The sequence below is a fragment of the Juglans microcarpa x Juglans regia genome, chromosome 1D (assembly GCF_004785595.1).
Source record: "Juglans microcarpa x Juglans regia isolate MS1-56 chromosome 1D, Jm3101_v1.0, whole genome shotgun sequence".
Taxonomy (NCBI): Eukaryota; Viridiplantae; Streptophyta; class Magnoliopsida; order Fagales; family Juglandaceae; genus Juglans; species Juglans microcarpa x Juglans regia.
The window spans coordinates 29,780,656-29,801,359 of NC_054594.1; the positions used below are offsets into that span (position 1 = coordinate 29,780,656).

At 34.4% G+C, this 20,704-nt stretch overlaps 1 protein-coding gene across 1 annotated transcript; it reads left to right on the forward strand.

The window, feature by feature from the left end:
* The first annotated feature begins 115 nt into the window (after nt 1-115).
* On the forward strand, nt 116-20,410 carry LOC121246483. Its single transcript, XM_041144661.1, has 5 exons — nt 116-180; nt 7,923-8,039; nt 12,769-13,033; nt 13,367-13,455; nt 20,138-20,410. The coding sequence occupies exons 1-5, from the start codon at nt 116-118 to the stop codon at nt 20,220-20,222; spliced, it is 621 nt and encodes a 206-aa protein (XP_041000595.1). The 3' UTR covers nt 20,223-20,410.
* Nucleotides 20,411-20,704: the final 294 nt, after the last annotated feature.

Here is a 20,704-nt window from a genome sequence, read left to right on the forward strand (position 1 = left end):
TTGGATGGCGATTACTGGTGGCTTCACTCAGTCGTGGTGACGAACTCTCGGGGTGAATAACATATGGTAGCGAGGAACTCAGGCAAGTGGAATCCTTAGTGTGGAAGCAGAGGTGATGGCGGCGACCTCCTCTGTGGCGAGCAAAGGTGATGGCAGCGGCCTCGTCTTTGGCGAGCAAAGGTGACGGAAGCGACCTGCTCGATGATAAGCAAAGGCAATGATGGTGACCTCCTAGGTGGCGAGCAAAGCTTCTATGGGCAAGGAACTCACGGCCGGTGATAGAAAACGCTGACGATTTCGCTGGTGGGCGCCGATGGGGTCCTTGAGCTCACGGGTGGCCGGGCAAAGACGTACTCACGAGACTTTACTCGCTGTGGGTGACCGAGCTATGGGGTGGTGTCTCCACGGTTGAAGACTTCCTTGTCAACGACGTAGAATGCTGGTGGGTCAGGAGGCAGTTGGTGGTGGCCACATCGGCTCACAAATGCTTGGACATGAACTTTTGGTGGTGGTGCTCTTTCGTGCGAAACACCTGGGTGTACGTTGGGTGCGCCGGTATTCTTCCAAAGTGGAGCTTCCATTGGCGTGGGTCACTATATTAGCGGTAGAAAACTCTGGTGTATCTGGTGGTGGTCGGTGTTTTCCTCACTGACTCACGATAGGCCGGCAAGATGGTCCCTGTTGGCCCTAGGACTTTGCACGATGAGTTTTAGGCACAATGACCTCCATTGGCTCTGTCCAGCCATTCAGAGTTGTGCCAGACACAGATGGAGTTGCTACTGAAGGGCGGCGGGCAGCCAGCCTAATGTCGCGAGCCTATATTACGTGCACCCGTTCCGCCACTGCACATGTCCTACGACACAAATGACTTTCAACTTTTATATCAACTCATCTCATCTCAATTTACTATCCAAACAGTAACTAAATGAAATCTATACTAACTTTTCCATCTGTCAATGGATGCGTACGCTCCTTTTCTAACTTCATCACTTTTTAGCTTTCTTTAATTTTTGGTATGTCAGGTCTTCATGCGCTGCTTACAATTGAAACAACAATATTAGAGCACTAGTAGTGAATTAGGCATTGTTAAATTTTGGTCAAACTTTAGCTAATTAACTTAAAAACTATCTTGATGGGCTCCGAGATGGACCTAGTCTTAAAGATCATTTGCAAGTTCCAGATGAGTCAATTATAAGGTCATGAGCTAAGAAGATCAAGGAGGCAATGCAATGATTGGTGCAATCCACTTGGGACGAGTCTAGCAAGAGCCCAACATTTAAGATGGGCTTGAAGGATGAAGATCCAGTTTTATTCATTTGATACAAGTTATAGAAGAATGCAACAACATGACTTAAAGGCTTTGGACACTTGAGGTCTTTCAACTTATTTAATTCATTTAAAGGACTTATTTTATTAGTTTAGAATAACTAGGTTTATTATGAGAAGACTTATGGGGGGCGCCTATTCAATAGCATGTTGGGAAAATTATTATTTTGTTGAACTAGGGTTTTAAAAAGTAACTGTAGCCTTACTGTAGACGTGACACTATTCACTCAGGGGCATTTTTGAAAGATGGAGATTTATATTGGTTAGGATTTTAATTAGGTTTTGTTTTAAATACTCTTGGTAGCCTCATTTTAATCAATTTATGAAATTTGATGAATTTATTCATTGTGAATTGAGTTTATCTTTTCTTGTTCTTGAATGAAATTTTTGAACTTATCAAAGGTAAATCACAACATTTGTAGCGTTCTTCCTTATAATTTAGGTTCTTGAGACAGGTTCTTAAACGGATCTAGATTTTCATTTAATCTAGGTTCTTGAAACGAGTTCCTCAACGGATCTAAATTTTTCATTGGCTTGATTTTAGCTTTCTTGGATGAGTTTTCAAATTGATTGTGGGTTCAAGGGATTTCATTCCTGTGGGTTCAAGGGATTTCATTATTACAGGTTCATATCATATCTACATCAAACTAACTAAATCTATAATAAATTTGTCCATCATCTTCTTGGTTGGCTAGATTTAACCAGCCCAAATTGCTGGCTAAATTATTTTGTAGCCTTAAAATAATCTTCCTGCATGTAGGAGGCAGTGCGCCAAGTTCCTTATTCGATGAATATAAGGGTGCGTTGATATGAACCCACGGGAATGAAATCCCTTGAACCCATAATCAATTTAAAAACTCACCGAAGAAAGTCAAACTCAAGTCAATGGATGGAGAGTCTAGACCCGATGAGAAGTCGTTTAAAAAACCTAGATTATATTAAAATCTAGACCCGTTGAAAAACCCATCTCAAGAACCCAAATTACAAGGAGAAACGCTACAAAGATTGTGATTTACCTTTGATAAGTTTGAAAGTTCAATTAAGAACAAGAGGAGTAAAACTCAACTCATAATGAATAAATTCATTAAATTTCATAAACTTCTTAAAATGAAGTAACAAAAAGTATTTAAACCAAAACCTAATTAAAACCCCAGCCAAATTAAAGCCCCAACTTCCAAAAATACCCTTGAGTGAATAGTATCGTGGCTACAATACGGCACTACAGTAACTTAGCTACAGTACTTTTAAAACCCTAGTTCACTACAGTAATTCTTAAAGCCCTAGTTCAACAAAATAATAAATTTCCCAACAAGCCCTTGAATAGACCCACCATTAAGTTCTTCTCATAATTAAACCCAATAATTTTAAACTAATAAAATAAGTCATTTAAATGAATTAAAAAAGTTGAAACCCTTCAAGAGCCCAAAGCCTTTAAGTCTTGCCCTTGCCCTCTTCCATAACTTATCAAATGAATCAAAACTCGATCTTCATCATTCAAGCCCATTTTAAATGTTGGGCTCTTGCAAAACTTGTCCCAAATGGATTGCATCAATCCTCGCATTACCTCATTGATCCTCTTGGCTCTTGACCTTGTAATTGGCCCATCTGAAAATTGTAAATGATCTTTAAGATTATACCTCTCTTGATTCCCATCATGCGTGTATATATTTATCTATGTTTTACCTTTTTGCTGACAATGGGCTACGGGAATACTATACTACTACCAGCAGCTTGGTATATCCAAACTTGTTGGGCCAGACTGCAATATAGGAAAGGGAAGATAACACCAACAGAAGTAAATATTTACTTCTTTTTTCTCTTTTCAAAATATAACTTCGCTTGCTCTTCTAATGCAACGAAGGGATGTTTATTTAGATGCCACACATATGCCAAAAGTCAGAGTATACAGTATTGACAGCAATATAAAAAAGTCGTTGAATTAATATCAACGTTAAAAAAATTAATGTGTATTTTTTAATAAATAATAAATATTTTAATTATAATTAGAATTAAAATAAATAAAAATATTAAAATCAATATTTTAATAGAATAATAATAGATTTAAAGAGTTTTTTTTTTAGTAAAAGGAAGACGGCACCTCCTGCCCTTTATTAAAAATTCTCACTTATGAGAAAGGGAAACTTTGTCTACAAAAAAACCATGAAACTCAAATGAAACCCAAAAAAACACTCAACCCCATTAAACAAAACCTATACAATTACCAAATATGTCTAACATATGTTGTGCCCATCATATCCAATTTGTACAGCCCCCTAATTTTCCGAGGAAACTGTATCCAATCCGTGAACACCACCCTTTGCCAAAACATGTGCAACTTTATTCCCTTCTCTAAAGAAAATACTTAATAGAATAGTCAAAATCTACCAAAAGTTTCATTAACTCATCCCAATAGTTCCAAAGATACCAAACTATACAGTTTCTAGACAATATCCACGAGACAACCACCAAAGAATCACATTCTGTCTATGCACATATGCCCCAACTGATGACAAATTTTTATTCCTTCTATAACCGCTCAAAGCTCATCCTCGTTATTAAAACAAAAACCAAAAAATTTTGAATAGCCAAAAATCAATTTACCTTTACAATCCCGAAGCAGCCCACCCACCCCAGCTGGACCGGGGTTCCCAAAACTGCTCCCATCTAGATTTAATATCCAACGGTTAGGCCTTGGTTTAACCCATCGCACCACCTTTACCTTCATTGTAGCTTTCTCTATTATCGGCACATTTTTCTCAGAATCTCTTCATCAAAAATAGACAGCTTCTGCACCTTGACCATTCAAGCAACAATGATCTGCTCCCAATATTTAATTGAGCTCCACACTTCCGAGACCGACTCAGCCCTCCCTTCCATTTTTGCCTTGCACCTTCTACTCCACAACCACCACACCACAACGCTAGGTTGTAACCCCAACAATATACCCACCTGTGACTGTCGAGATGCACGATTAAACCACACTTGTACCCTTTCGTTCCAACTCTGCTGAGGAATAAACGGAATTCCTAATTCTACCGACACCTTTTTCCAAACAGCCCGGCAAACTCAACCTTGCCAAGAACATGCTCCAAGTTCTCCTCCTTTCGGCTCACACAACAATTACAGGCTAAGGGGAAAAAAAATTAAAGAGTTTGTTATTTGATATTGTTGAAGATTGACTAATTAAATTTAAAAAAATAAATTTTCTAGTCAAAATTTGATTAAAAAATAGTTAGGTCATTATTAATGCTCTTAGTACACCATGACAAAGTAGCGTCGAGTCATAATAGAATTGATCTAATAGTTAGGTCTCGTTTGATTATAAAATGAGATAGATAAAAGTTAAAAATTAAATAAAAAATATAATTTTTTAATGTAATTTTTATTTTAAGATTTAAATTAATTAATTAATTAATTATATTTTATGTATAAATTTTTAAAATTTATAATAATTAAAACCAGATTATTTATGATCTTAAACGTTACGAACTATTTTTCATTTTTATTTTTCATATCGAATGACGTGAATCATCCTTACAGCTCTAGTCGTCAGAACACGCGTTATTTCAAGAGTTCTTCTACAGTCACCGAAGATTTGTCCCGTAATTTGTCCCAACTGATGTGGCATGTGCCACATAATTTATTTAATATTAAAAAAAAACTGAAAATTGATTTGAAACCAGATGACCAAATCACCAAACCCATATTGCAGATGACCCCCAAAACCCAGACAGACGGAATCCCTCTCCCTCTCCCTCCGTTCGGCACCAGCCTCCACTCCGAACAGTAGCAGCCCTCAATTTCCGACGTCATCTTGCAACTCCCCTCCATCTGGCCTCGCGTCCCCAGGAATCCGAACGGTAAATAACATTCCTTCCCTCTTGTAGTCTCTCTAAGAAGTTATTACCAAACATATTGGGTAGAATATTAAGGATAATGATTTACGAACCCCAGCATGGCGTGGGGCTAAGGGCTTTTCTTTTCAAAGGAACTTTTGAAGATGTTGCTTTTTGCATCTGAACTAGCTCTTTTAGTAATCTTATTCTGGGTTCCATCGCTAGAGGTGGATCCCCCAGCATGTATTGACTACAAAAAAAAAAAAAACATGGATTTCTTTCTTTGGAAATTGTTGTTAGAAAAACTCTTTGATAAAATATATTTATTTGATATCTCTCGGGTAACATGGTATAAAGGTAATTCCAGGAAAGATTTGAGCTCTTCATGGTTCAACACATGAGGTGTAATATAATCATTTGGTAGAACTTTGCATCCATCTGAGTTGGGATGTTCATTAATTTTTCTAATCTTTACTGCCAATACGACCTCATTTACAATCATGAAAGTTCATAAGCATTTGATTGTATGAAAGAATCAAAACGAATTACACCTGAATTTCTTGCAAAAAGAGAAAAAAATCTATTTACATATTTGGAAGTCAATGGCATTTTTTCCATACAAACTGCGTCTACTAAGAATTATAAGGAGAGTGAGATGGATCAACATGCAGTTTTCTTCAGCTATTACATTCATATTTTTCAAGCCATAGCTGTTCTCTCAATATGCTTCAAGAGGACCATATATGTTTTCGCCTCAGCTGCCAAACCAACCTGGATTTCGCCACTATTGACATGTTTTCTCACTATACACGTGCTCTTTGTTTTACTGCCATAAGTTATGCTTTTTTTTTTTTTTTTTTTTTTCCCACATTGGTAGTCATCTTGGGGATGCCACTGACAGAAAATAGTGTGATGACGGAGAGGATGACATTTCATTGAAGGAGTAGAGGAGATGTACAGAGAATGACACTTCTGGGAAGAGATCTGAACGGGATGAGATTTCATTCTACAGAAGAGATTTTATTTGGGGGGACGGGACGGAGCGGGAGGGAGGGAGGAAAACAAAGGGGAAGGGCGTTTTTTGTTTTTAAATTCAAATTGATTCTTCTGTAATTAAGGCTTATTTAGAATGTTAAATTATCTCAATTTATTTTAATTTATTATTATTATTTTTTTTAATTTTAAAATAATAATAATATTAAAATATAATATTTTAATAATATTTTATTATTTCAATTCAATTTTAATCAATTTAATTTAATATTTAAATATAACATAATCGAAAGAAGCTTATCCACGTGGGTCACTTCAAGTCATTCAGATGCAAAGTTCGAAACATTTCTTCGGCTTCTATCATTTCTTTTTCTTATTTAGTGATTAAAATGATATTATAAATTTTTTTATTTTTCTTTTAAAATATTTAAAAGTATCTAAAATTTATATAAAAAAAAATTTACACTTATCCAGATCCAAATTAGTCGTATCAATTCAGCTTTCTGTCCTCCACTTACAATGACTCCAGCTTTTTTCATTTCATTTCAACTTTATCTTCTTTCATTTAGGTGTCAGCCTTTCTGCACATACAAGAACGCAGCGTCAGTAGAGAGAGAGGAAATGTGTGGGGTTGTCGTATGCGATGTAGTGTGGATGTGATTGTTGAGGTTGTCTTAAGCGGAGACGGAGCTGTGTTTTGTTTGAAAAGTAAATTTATTTTAATTTATTATTATAATTTTTTTAAATTTTAATATAAAATATAATAAATAATTTAATTTTTTTAAATTTTTAAATAATAAAAATATTAAAAAATAATATTTTATCCTCGTAACTCAATTCAACACATTTAAACGTAATTTAAAAATTCATACGTAACTTAAAAGTTAAAAGGCAATGAACGGGAAACCATGCCAGTGATGCCACTCCCTCGAGTGAAATCGGGAGGAAGAATGAGAGGATTAAAAGGTTAGGAAAAAATTAATTGAGAGAGAGGGGAACCAAACGAAGAGAGGTAAAAATAAATAAATTTATTTTTTAGAATTGTTACGTACAACCGTCTATGTGGAATTGTCAAGTAACTGCCTGACGTGTCAACACAGAAATTTAAATTAAAAAAAAAAAAGAAAACCGAGAGAACTATCGGACTGAAGTCACTGAACCAAGAGAGGGAAAAGAAGAAGAAGAACAACTGAAATCCAGAAGGAAGAAAGAAGGAAGGACTGCGACTGAAACCTAGAAGACCAAACCCATTTCTGCAGAGCCTTTCGAGTGGAAGGAAGAAGACCATTCTCCTCCTCCTTCCTCTTCTAATAGTTGTTGCGTGAATTCTTCGGTTCTCCTCAGTGTACGAATTGGTTCCAATCCCATGTGGTACCTCAACCACTTGTGCTTCGACGAGAAACCCAATTAACTAGAAGACCCTGAAAACAAAGAGAAACTAAAAGCAAAGCAGTCATTAATTGAAGCAATTGGCGCCGAAAACGCCATAATTTTTTCTAGATTTTCATTCCCATTTTTTTCTTCCATTTGCTGAATTTCCTCTCTAATTTTTGGGAATATAAATATGCTCTTCCCCATAATTCAGCACTCATGATCGTTCACAACTGAGAATTATGTTCAGCCTGCAGGTTTTTTTTCCCCTCATTTTTTTTTCCTTTTCCCTTGGGAATTTGACTCGAATGAATGGTGTGCCATCGACTTGGTACCACTGAAATTAAATTAAAAATAATCAATATGATGTTCTATCTTGGTCAATGAGCTTTGTAGGAGAGAAGAAGAGAAGCTTCGGAGAGACGAAGGAGAAACGAACATTAGGGGAGAAGGAGGATGCGATGAAGGAGAGCATAAGGGGAAAAGGGAGGTTCACGATGAAGGGGCTATCAGGTTTTGTTTCTCCTGTCAGTTCAATCAAAATTTGCTTGAATCCATTCCAAAATGAAAAGCACCGTTTCATTTTCATTTTCCACGTGCAACACGATTGCGCGCCGATTACCTTGACGGTTGCAAGAAGCATTTTTCTTTTTTTATTATACGGTTGTGCGAGAGTTTTTCAACCGGTTGTAAAACATCAATAGGGTGGTTCATAAAATTTTCTATAATTTAATTAAAAAATATATTTTTTAAATTTTATTCATTTTTTAAAAATCTTCTACATCTCATTTTTTATTCATTTTTAATTCTATTAAAATATTTATCTATTTTTTTTATTATTTTTTTCTCTCACATCCATTTACAAATTTAATTATTTAATATTTTTTTTTATATTTTGAATTATTACTCTAATAAATATTTTAAATAAAAATTTAAATTATTTTTAATATTTTTAAAATTATTATTTTTTAATATTTTCATACTTATTTAAATTAATTTAAAATTATTATTTAAAATTATAATAAATATGAATATGAGAGAAAGTGTAAATAATTGAAATAAGAATTAATTTAATTAAAATGAATAAAATATTAATAATAATGATTTAGAAAATGTATAGTAATTTTTCAAATATGAATAACTATTATTCCTTAAATTTTTTCTCTAAACTAAGAATCCGGATGGAAGAAAATTTTGAGAACATTCCTTAAATTTTTCCACCAATTATAGAGAAAAAGAAGTTAAGGAAAACCAATTGAAAATGCTCTAAATGAAAAACGCTATAGGCAGTCACCTGGTGCATGCGCGGGACAAACCGGTCTGACGTGAAAAAATTAAAAACGCACCGTTTCAGTATTTGATCCTCATTTTCCCAGATCTTCGACTCTCCCTCCCCCTCTGTGTTTCTCTCCCTCGAAGACCTTCCCGAGTTCTTTGTGTTGGTCCAAAAAAGAGGGTTGTTTCGCTTCGTCAATCTCTACTCAAGCAAACATCGCGTCCTGCTCGCGAGGAGATCAAGCTCAAGTTCATCGACACCTCCCCAAAGTTTGGGCACGGCCGATTCCAGACAACTCAAGAGAAATAGAAGTTTTATGGACGGGTCAAGGCATAATTATGCAAGCATGTCAGATGTTTTTGGCCATCAAGTTAATGTCCTTTTTATTCAATGCAATATTTTCTTCAGGACAATTGTGTCGTCGAAATTTATGCGGTTTGACATGTTTGATGATTTTGTACGGTTTTTTTTGTCAAGTTTTATTCTAACGAGGATATCTTTTTCATCTTAAATAATTAGTATTGCTTTAAAATTTTGGCCAGCACTTAAAATCTGCTATTTCATGAGTTGGGCACCATGCTGGTTTTGGTTTCTATTCCCTATTTTCTTCTTTTTTCGTATTCCATTATTTTGGGATCAGAATCTCTGAGCTTTTCTACTCCGAAGTGGAAATTGTGAGGAGTTTACTATTTACATATCTTAGTTAAAGGTCGAATATCTGTATATTTGTCTATTATTATCTTGAATGAAATCTTGTTTACATATAAAGAAACATCTTAGCTCAAGTGTATGTAAATGGCCCCAGAAATATTTTGGGTTTATAAAAGATGATAGCAGCTTTCTCTTCTGAGAAGAGGAATGAGGCTGACCAAAACTAGTTGAATCTGACAAAAAGAAATAGTTGACCAAATGTAGACAGAAAAGAAAAACTTTATCAATGCTTGATGCTGCCGACAGAGAAGACCACACGAAAATAGAGACCCACAAATCAAGACAAACAATACGACTCAGAAGCAATGTGGGTAGCAATTGCCCAGATCAGTGAGCAGGAAGACGAAGAACTAACACGAACAAGAAACCAAAAATCCAGATGGGTGGGAAGAGGAAGATTTTCGTTTGGTTACTCAATTCATCTTAACTCATTATTATAATTTTTTTAAATTTTAATATAAAATATAATAAATAATTTAATTTTTTTAAATTTTAAAATAATAATAATATTAAAAAATAATATTTTAATAATATTATATCATCTCAATTCAATTCAACATCTAAACACAATTTTAGATAAACATAAATTCTGTTTTAACCTAAAATTATTTTAACTTATTATTATAATTTTTTTTAATTTTAAAATAATAATAATATTAAAAAATAATACTTTTCAATTTAATTCGGATCAACATTCGATACTGACTTTATTTCATTCTTGTTTCGGGCGGGCATTTTGTTTTGTTTTTTATTTTTTTTTAAAAATGTGATATGGAGTCACCGACTGTACGTAACGACCGTAGGCAGAAGAATTGTGCTCTAAATAGAGTTTTTGATATTGGAAAGAAAATATGAATAAATTTTCATAACCTCTCCATATTCTACATTTTTTTTTTAATTTTTATTATTTTTTTCTTTTATCAAATATTTATTATATGAATAATAAATAAATAATTTAAAATAATTTAAAAAAAATAAATTCTGAAAAAAATTAAAAAAAATATAAAATATAAAGTGTGATAAAAATTGTATAACAAAACTCAAAAAAGATAGCACAAATGGTCAGAAGTAAATATTTTCTACTTTTTTGACTTTTCAAAATACAATGAGGGGAAGTTTATTTAGAGGGTGGGTCTACGCCCACCGCTAGGAGCTCCTATTAATATATTTTGTGTTTTTTTTATTTTTTTGCTTTTTTTACATGATTTTTTTAATATCTTTAAATATTTTTTAAAAAATAAAAAAATTTACAATATTATTATAAAACACTTACTTAATTACGAAATAAAAAAAAAGTTAAAAAAAAAAAAACAGTCCCACGGGAGCTCAAGCGGGAAGCCTCCAACGGTAAGCATAACTTCTTCCTTATTTAGATGTCATTAATTAGAGTATTGGTAATGGTCTAGCTATTATCAAGTCTAAAATTTAACTAGAATTTTAACTTTTAGTTATAATATCAACTTTTGAGAGCATCTCCATCCCATTCCTCATATCACTGTTATCTTTAAATTATAGAAAATAATTTAGAGAAAAGCTCAAAAACCCCCTCCCATCCCATTCTCTATTTTAAGATTTTGGTTTAGGGGATGAACAGTAGTTTCCTAAATATAGAGAACTACTATTCATCCCCTAAATCATCTTTTATTAATATTTTATTCTAATAAATAAAATAAATTCTTCTTTCAATCAACTATACTTTCTCTTACTCATATTTATTATAGTTTTAAATCATAATTTAAAAATTAATTTAAATAATTACTAAAATATAAAAATAATAATTTTAAAAATATTATCAAACCCGTAAAAAAATAATTAAAATTTTTGTTTAAAATATTCACTATAGTAATAGTTCAAAATATAAGAAAAAAAATTAAATAGTTAAGTTTGTAAATAGAAGTGAGAGAAAACAGTAATAAAGAAAGAAGAGAATAATATTATTTTAATAGAATAGAGAAATGATACGAAATGAAATGTAGAAAGTTTTTTAAAAATGAATAAAATTTAGGATAAAATTATAATGTCCTTTTTAGCTAAAATTTAAAGAAAAATTTAAGGAACCGGATGTGAATGCACTGACTAGGTGAGTCTACATTGGACTAGCTATTATAAAGTTAAAATAATAATATAATATTATATTTTTTGTTTTTTTTAATTTTTTTTTTACAAATACGATTTATATATTTCTTAGATCTTCATGCTTTGTAAAAATAATGTCTACACTATCAATTAGTAGAAAGAATGTACATGCTATGCATATTTTACCATTCAAAAAGAGAGAGAAGTGATGAAATAATTAAATATTACTTTCTATTGTGAATAGTAACTAGTCATGTTTAGAGAGGATTTAAGATTTACTATTTATTAAGTCTTAAGCTTTGGACTATTGACTAGTCTAATGTAGAGATTTTTTTTCACATCTAACAAAAATTTAGACTTATATTAATATTTAACTAGTCCATTACCAATGCTCTTAACTGTTTGAAAAAGCCACACATATGCTTGAAGTATAGGATGTATTGCCAGCAGTTAAAAAAAGTTGTTAAAAAATTATATCCATTGTAAAAATTATGAGTGTTAAAATATTAATATGTATTTTTTTAATAATGAATAAATATTTTAATTATTATTATAACTACAATAAATAAAAATGTTAAAGTTAATATTTTAATAAATTTAGAGAATTTATTATTTGATATTGTTAAAAAATAGTTAATTAAATTTTAAAAAATGAATTTTTAAATTAAAATTTGATTAAAAAATAGTTAATGAAAATACTTGAAAAATATTGATAATGTTTGTAATAGTAATAAAAAAATAATAAAAAAATATTAATAAAATATTAAATAACAATAAAAAATATTGAAAAATAATAAATAATAAATAAAATAAATAAAAAATAATAATAAAATAAAATATAATAATAAGAATATTTAAGATATTCTCACTTGCCACGCACAACTCACATAGACAAAGTAGTGCGAGTCATACAGTAGAATTGATCTAATAATTAGATCTCTTTTGATTATAAAACGAGATAGATAAAAATTGAAAATTAAATAATATTATTAAAATAAATTTTTTATTTTAAAAATTAATAAATAATTTATTAATTTTTAAATTTATATTTTAAAAAATTATAATAATTAAATAAAATGTGAGCAGATTATTTATGCAACTGGATCTTAAATGATATTAATTATTTTTTATTTTTATTTTTCATATTGAATGGCGGGAATAAGCCTCAGTACCTTACAGCTCTAGCCGTCAGAACACGCCAACTGCCCTTTCTTTCGTATCAATTCAGCTTTCCGTCACTTCAGCTTTAATTCATTTCAGCTCCATCTTTCTGTCCTTTCGATGTCAGCCTTTCTCCACATACAAGAACACAGCTCTTCCAAATGCTAAAATCACAGTTCCATCTCCGCATCGAAAATCTCGTTACTCATGCCCTGACTCTCCGCATGCAGTCACGCGTAGATCTAACTGCCGCCCCACGGCTGCAATAGTGAGCTCAGCGAAGGTTTTTCCCCCTCTCTCTCTCTCTCTCTCTCTACTGACTAATAGCATACGATTAATGCATGTTCTGAAAATATATTCTGCGCATCTTTTTTCTTAATATTTTTGGGTACTAATGTTTTTATTAAACTATAATTACGAGATCATGAATTATAGTCTGTTGTAATCGAATTTTATATGTTTTTTGGTGTTTAATACGATGCCTTGTAAAGTGCTCAAGGGCTTTGATTTTTTTTTATTAGCTTGAATCCAATAAGAAACATATACCGACCTGTAACTAGACGTTTATATTGATATTCGTCATCTCTTACATTTTCTTAATCATATAATTTATTAGGCAACGAGATTCTTGATGAGAAAGTCCTGCATAGAGCAAATAAAAAATTCTGCTAGTCCTATTTTGGATTGGGCTGTTTTGGGAAAAAGGTAATATTATCATTAACTCAGCTTTTTTCGCTGTCTTTTTATATTTATGTTATCAACTGCACGAATAATTTTTAGTTAGTTTATATATTGCATCCATATTTAGTTCATGCACATAATTACCTATACAAAAAGACTTCCATTGTTGATAGTTTCATGAGATATAGCTATCTTATTTAACTGCATTTTTTAAGTTTTGTGGAAAACAACCATGCAATGTGAAACTTGCAAAATAATATATAGCATCCACATCAGTAAAATAAGTGCAAGTTTGGCAACTCAGATTAGACAATTTTGAATTCAGTTTTCATAATGAAATGAAATAAATATCCAAACGGTCATTTACAAACAAAACCTTATGTAAACACTGCAAGTTTTCATGACTCGACTAATCGTGTATGTTTTAGTTTGTCAGCATTGTTAGAACTATCACTCACTATAGTGCTAGAAGCACGATTTTTATTTATTTGAAGTAGTTAGAAGTGTCAATTTGAGATATGGTCTGCGCCATTAGTGTCAGTTGATTATTTAAGATTTTACGGCTCAATAATCTCATTTTTAATTTTCGGACGATACACTTATTAGATTTAATTTACTTATTTTGAGGCACTTCGTGGTAAAATTTTAATAAAGGAATTGTGTAACAGCCCACTAGAAATTTACTGATAGAATTTCTATTAACTTTAGGAACCTCTTGAAACCCTAAAAGTTTTTACGAATCGACCAATCGCTCAGGTTTTAGTCTGTCAACGTAGTTAATGTTATCACTCATTATAGTGCTAGAAATATGAGTTTAATTATTTGAGATAGTTAGAAGTCTCTGAATATGTTTTGGTCTACGCCATTAGACCCAATTGATTATTTAAGATTTTATGGCGCAATAACTCATTTTCATAATTTCGGACGAAACGCCTGTTTGAAATTAGGCACTTTGGGGTTGAAGGGAAAATTAAGTCTATGTGAAGGTATACCCTATGAGAGGAGTAAGACGTTTCGGAATGAAGGAAAAATTAAGTCCAAGAGTTTTGCGTACCGTATGAAGGTATACCCTATGATATGTGGGACCCTACCAAATAGTGGAGAAGGTGGGAGCAGTTGCGTACTGTATGGAGTTGCCAATTGAGTTTTATGGAATCCACAATGTATTCCACGTGTCCTCATTGAAGAAGAGTTTTGGGAACTTGATATCGACAGTGGTGGATCCCGCTAGTGTACCTTTATAGTCCAACATGACCTATGAGGAGAAGTGGTACATATCATTGACCGGAAGGAAAAAGAATTACGGAACCGCAAAATTCCATTAGTCAAAGTACTTTGGCAAAACCATAATATTCAAGAGGCAACTTGGGAGAAGGAAGTCGATATGCGAGCCAAGTACTCCCAGTTATTTTTTTATTTTTTTTATTTTTATAAAAGAGAAGGAAGTCACATGTCCAATAGTGATCCCTGTCCAAATTTATTAATAAGCCCTCACGTGTGGCGAAGGAAAACAATGCTAACAATCACAATACTTGACATTTACAAAAAAATTTAAAAATAAAGAAAACAAATCCCCAAGTACTCAACAAAAACCAAAAAAGCCTATCTCTAACCAAAGTCAAATCACACGTCCTGAATTTACATTCAACACTTTCAAATCTGAGGTAGACCACATGCATCTGTTCTAATGATCCCTTTCAACAAATGAGGAAGCTCCGTTTGACCTACCCAAACATGGGAAACACCACTACTTCCTAGTCGGGCCAAAAAATAGTAGCCTTATTTCCTTCTCGATATATTTGACTAACATTAAAATTTATTTCTCCCAACATTTTAACTATATCTTCCCAAAAGTCCTCTAGATACCAAAGAGTACATCTTCCTTTCTTAATCCAATTCACTAATATTAAAGAATCCATCTCAATGATAAGATTATTGAACCCCCATAGTTTACAATGTTTAAGACCTACCCATAAAAAGCCATAACTTCCGCAAGGTTGTTACTACCATGCCCATATGACTCGGAAAAAGCATATACCACATTCCCGAATTCATTCCTAACTACTCCTCTTGCACCCAAAATACTCGGATTATTTAGGCAATTTTCGTCCACATTCATTTTAAGCCACCCCTATTTGGCTTTGCCCATCTGACTACCTTAAAGACTTCCTTCTTTCTTGCGATAATAGGTAGATACAAAGAGTTTAACACTTTAAAATCATTATCCACTAAGTGAGAAGCCTTACTAATCTTAATACCAACCCAATGAATCCAATACTCAACTAATCTCCATAAAATATGAAACTTATCTTTCTTGCCTTCCATCCTGGCTTTACACCTCCACCTCCAGAAGTTCTAGGAAATGATCACCGAAACAAAGTCAATTAGCCTCTACCAAGTTGTGATAATTTTGATGCTTTACGAAACCAAGCCTCCATTGTTGCTTTCCAAGACCGAATTGGAACAAATGGAATACCCAACATGTTAGAGCAAAATTTCCAAATGACCGCCACTATGTTCCCCCTATACAACACATAATTAAGCTCTTCTACGGCACCTTGTTGACAACACTTACACTTGGACACTAAAGGCACTCCCAACTTCCTTATACAATCATCCACACTCAGATTTGAATTCAGGGCCTTCCACATAAACACATAAAACCTTTTAGGAATTGCAACATTCCATATCCAATCCAACCATTCATATTTATGGTTGTCCTCCCGAACAAGACTCCAGGCACTCCTAGACGTAAAAGAACCCTCCGAATTACCCAGCCAGATAAGTTTATCTTCACCTATCCTTCGACCCTTAATGTCGTTGACAATTTCTTCAACTTTTTCAGACCCTATTAACTGTTCCAGCTTATTCAAATCCCAGCGGATGCACACCATGCATATACTTTGCAAAAAAAAAATACTTTTGCCAAATAGAATCAGAACATAGGAGGTTCCAAGCAAATTTTGAATGTAACGACCTTTGAACATCACCTAACTTCCTCAACCCAAGCCCTCCCCCATCCATCGGATTACAAAGTTTCTCCCATTTTATCCACTTTTTCTTAGTATTCTTGTTAATCGAGCCCCAGACAAAAGGTACTCAAATCTTATTGATCTAACTATAAACAATTTTCAGAACGTGCATCACTGAAAGGAGATGGATTGGCATGCTCGTCAATACTTGTTTTAAAAGAATCAATCTCGCCCCAGCGGAAAGGAATTTTATTTTCCAACCTTCAATCCTATTACGAATTCTTTGAATAATATCCTGGAAATGTACTGACTTCAATCTACCCAACACAATTGGAACCCCTAAGTACTTGAATGGAAACGCCCCTTCTGAAAACTGAGTGATGGATAGATATGCCTCTGTCTAGCATTATTAAAATGCTTAGAGAAAAAACATATGAGATTTGACATTATTTACCTTTTGCCCCGACCATGAAGCGTAGGTGCGCAAGATACCAACTACCTCCAAAATAGAAGATTTCCCTCCATTGGAAAAAATTATCATATCATCAGCATACAATAAATTTGAGATTATAGGGCCATGTCTCAAATGAGAGTAACACTTTGCTCCTCTCTGCAAAGTTCTTCTTAATCTAACGGGAAAGTACTTCCTCCACTAAAATGAATAAGTACGAGGATAAAGGATCACCTAGTCAGAGACCCCTTCCACCCTTAAAGAACCCCTTTGCTGTGCCATTCATTACAATTGAATAATATCATGAATAAGCTCCTGAGTGAGACCAACAATGCTGATAGAATCCCGAACCAAAGCCATCTGGACCAAGACTCCTATCCTTAGGAATAGAGAATAGAGCATTTTTTACTTCCTCCACCGAAGGAGAACTGCCAAAAATATTATTCTCCTTTTCCGACACTTCACATCCGTAATTAATTCAGCCAAATTCTGCTAGGAACTCGACTGATTTGCCTTTAGAAAGTTCTCAAAATAGACACAAGCCTCCTCATGAATGGCTTTCGGCGTGCTAAGTACACGATCATCATACATTTTCATTTCCATCACTACATTATGTTTCTTGGATTGTAATGCTTTAAAAAAAGATGATGACACTTCACCCTGTAAAATCCAATCTCTCTTAAACTGTTGAGCAAGGCGAGCTTCCTCCCTTTTTAACCAGACATCAAGCTCCATCTTATTAGCTAAAACATCCATTTCAACATCTTTCAAATATCTCCTTGTTCCAAGTTCTAAGTACCTATTTTAATCTCTTCAAGTTTTTTGCTAGTTTCCACAAACCTTTACCTCCAAACTCGACACACATCGCCAAATATCGTCATAAGTAGTCCACATATAATGGAATTTAAATGAGGCAGGACCATACCTAGAAGAAGTCTCCGAGAGACCCAAGAGCATTGGAGAATGGTCTGAGGACCTCCTAGGTAGATAACGATTCTGTACCGAAGGGAACAACTCCAGAAATTCCAAATTACATAAGGCTCTATCGAGTCGTGCCCATGAGCGAGCCATCCCATATTGCCCATTACACCATGACAGTTTGTTCCCTAAAAATGGCATCTCCACCAACCCGCCATTATCAATGAAAGAACAAAACTCCTCCATTGCCGTGAGTAACCTTGGACTGCCACCACATCTTTCACTATCATTCTGCAATACATTAAAGCCCCACAAAATCACATGAGGAAATTGCAAGTTATTGATAACAAGCAAATCTCCCATAAAGCCTACCTGTCTAAATATTGACATTTTGCATACACAGTAGAAATCAAAACACTAGAATTAATCATCCAAGAAATATACTGATTTGATCCACCCATGACATCCACCTGTAACCCAGCAATTCAGAAACACCAAATTTTACCAGCCTGGTCCGCATAAGAAAGACATTCACTATACAAAAAATAATTACTCCAGTAACTCAGTTGAAGATCATCCCGGAATAGCTCCGCCAGAAAGAGAATAGAAGGCTTATGTACCCAAACCAATGTCCGTAATCACTTTCTAGAAGTGCCAATTCCTCTTATATTCCAAAATATAATTTTGTTCATCATTGAGAATGTTTAGAGGGCATGCTCGAAACCCTTGAAGAACTTCTTAGCATTCTTTTAGTAATTACCTTTTTCGTCATTAATTTAGAATCAGAACTTCCATCCTTCTCCTTCGCAGGATGCGCCAACTCAGCCTCATCTTCAGACTTCGATTCCATACCAATATGATCTTGATTAAAAATTACTAGCTACAAATATTCCGATATAGGTACCTGTGTACCTCCTGTTTGCACCTTAGACTTATCTTTCAGCCCATCCATAGGATACGTAACCTCAGGTTGGAAAATCTGTTCATCACCCGTAACTAAAACCAATTCGCTATCAGCTTGGGCCCCACTTGATTCTGCACACATCGTCAAATCTGTCTCATGCATTAAGGGCTCAGCTGCTTCCATATCAACCTCAGTCTCTAAAGACACAACCCCTGCGTCACTTTCGTCCTTTAACATCTGATCATTGGCCTCTAAATTTTGAAGAACCAAAACAGAGGAAGACTCTATATTCTTCCCTAGCAGGTCTTTCTTAGCATTGACCTCATCCTCCTCCTTAGGAACCCAAACTTTATTCGATCTCATGGTCCTCAAGTTCTTGGGTTCTTTTCCTTCCTCAAGCTTAGTCCTACACGTTTTCAGATTATGTCCTTGCACTTTACAACAAGAACAAAAAGTCGGCAATGTCTCGTACTCCGCCCCTTGCAAAATACTTGTAGGGTGCCTTGGCGTCCCAATCCAAATAGAAGAAATTGGATCTTGATCAATGTTCATAAGCATACAAACTCTCGCACCATCAATTCTGGTCGCACACCGTGTTGCATTATCCCTTTGTAAAAATATACCAATCGGAGCCATTATATTCCATCAATATGATTCTTGATATAGATTCGGAGGGAGACCAGGGAGCATAATCCACACTAGCACTTGCGCCGGTTCCTCATCCTCTTTAAACTCTATCGTCCATTGAAAGGCTCTGTATGCAGCCCCTTCAATGTCGCAACTCTCCCGTGAAAGGGCTTTCAAGAAGTCGTCTTCATTCGAGAACCTCACAGACATTACGCTCCTTAAGCATCACAGACACCACTGGTTGCGTCAAAAGGCCCCATCGACTATGTATGAACCCTCTAATATGATCCAGATGAGGCCTTTGCCGCAAAAACTTCAAGACCAAATAGAATCAAGACGGAACAACAGAACGATCCAGTTCTTCCTTCGTAAATTGCACAAAAACTTCGCCCTCCACATGCTTAGGTTGTCGAAGAGGAATAGAAACCTTAGGGATAGCCTGAGGCGTATGTAACATTAACTCTACAAACGTCCTCTACCTGACTGGGTCTCGTGGAGGGAGTTGGGAGCCCCCCTGCATTAGCCATGTTTGTAACGTGAAAGCACTCCCTAGGCAGGGAGCAAATGTTTCGCAAGCATTAATTCTTGGGAGCGTTCTTGTCAGTAGTCATGAAAGCACCCCCAGTTATTTGATACCTAATCTAGCCTTGTGTTGTTTTGTTTTCGGCTCAGTCGATATTTTGTGCTTAACTTTGTATGGGACTGTTATATCAGATGTGGTACTTCGTTGCTTGGATATCAATAAAGTATATGTTTCCATTTCAGAGTTTTGTGGGCCATCTTTAGTGTTTATGTTGTAGAATATTCTCTGTTTTGATTATGTTCTTTTTACAGTTTCATGGCTCGAGAGCGCAAAATTGCTCGTAAATCGATCATTTCCACAAAACGAGTGCTTGAGATGCGAGAAGAGCGTCGTTGAAGACGACTAGCTGAGCTGAATAGGGAGGTGTCCGCTTATTGGCATACGATGGAACGCCAAGAGCACCACCACACATTCTAGACATTGATAGTAACAGAGTAGGTGATGAGAGGAGAGCTTTACCTCATGAGGAGCGTTACCTTCTGTTGCACCCGGCCACATGGCTAGATCGAAATTGTTTCAAGTCTAGGATGGCACGAGATCAAAATTTATTGGGCTAAGAAAAATTAGATTTGAGCTTGTGCTTTATTTTTTATTTTTGTATTCTTTTCAAATCTATTTTTTTTTTTTTTTATTTTTGGGAATGCATGACTCGGTAGTCCTGCAGTTTACTTCTCCCGTGTTAAATCAGTGAACAGTAAATAAGGAACATTACAAGTGTAAGCATGTGCAAAATGTCCTTCAAAATTTGCCCTTCAGTCTACAAAAATCTTATCAAGTCTCATCTCAATGAGTATAGCATCCCGATGTTTCAAGCTACA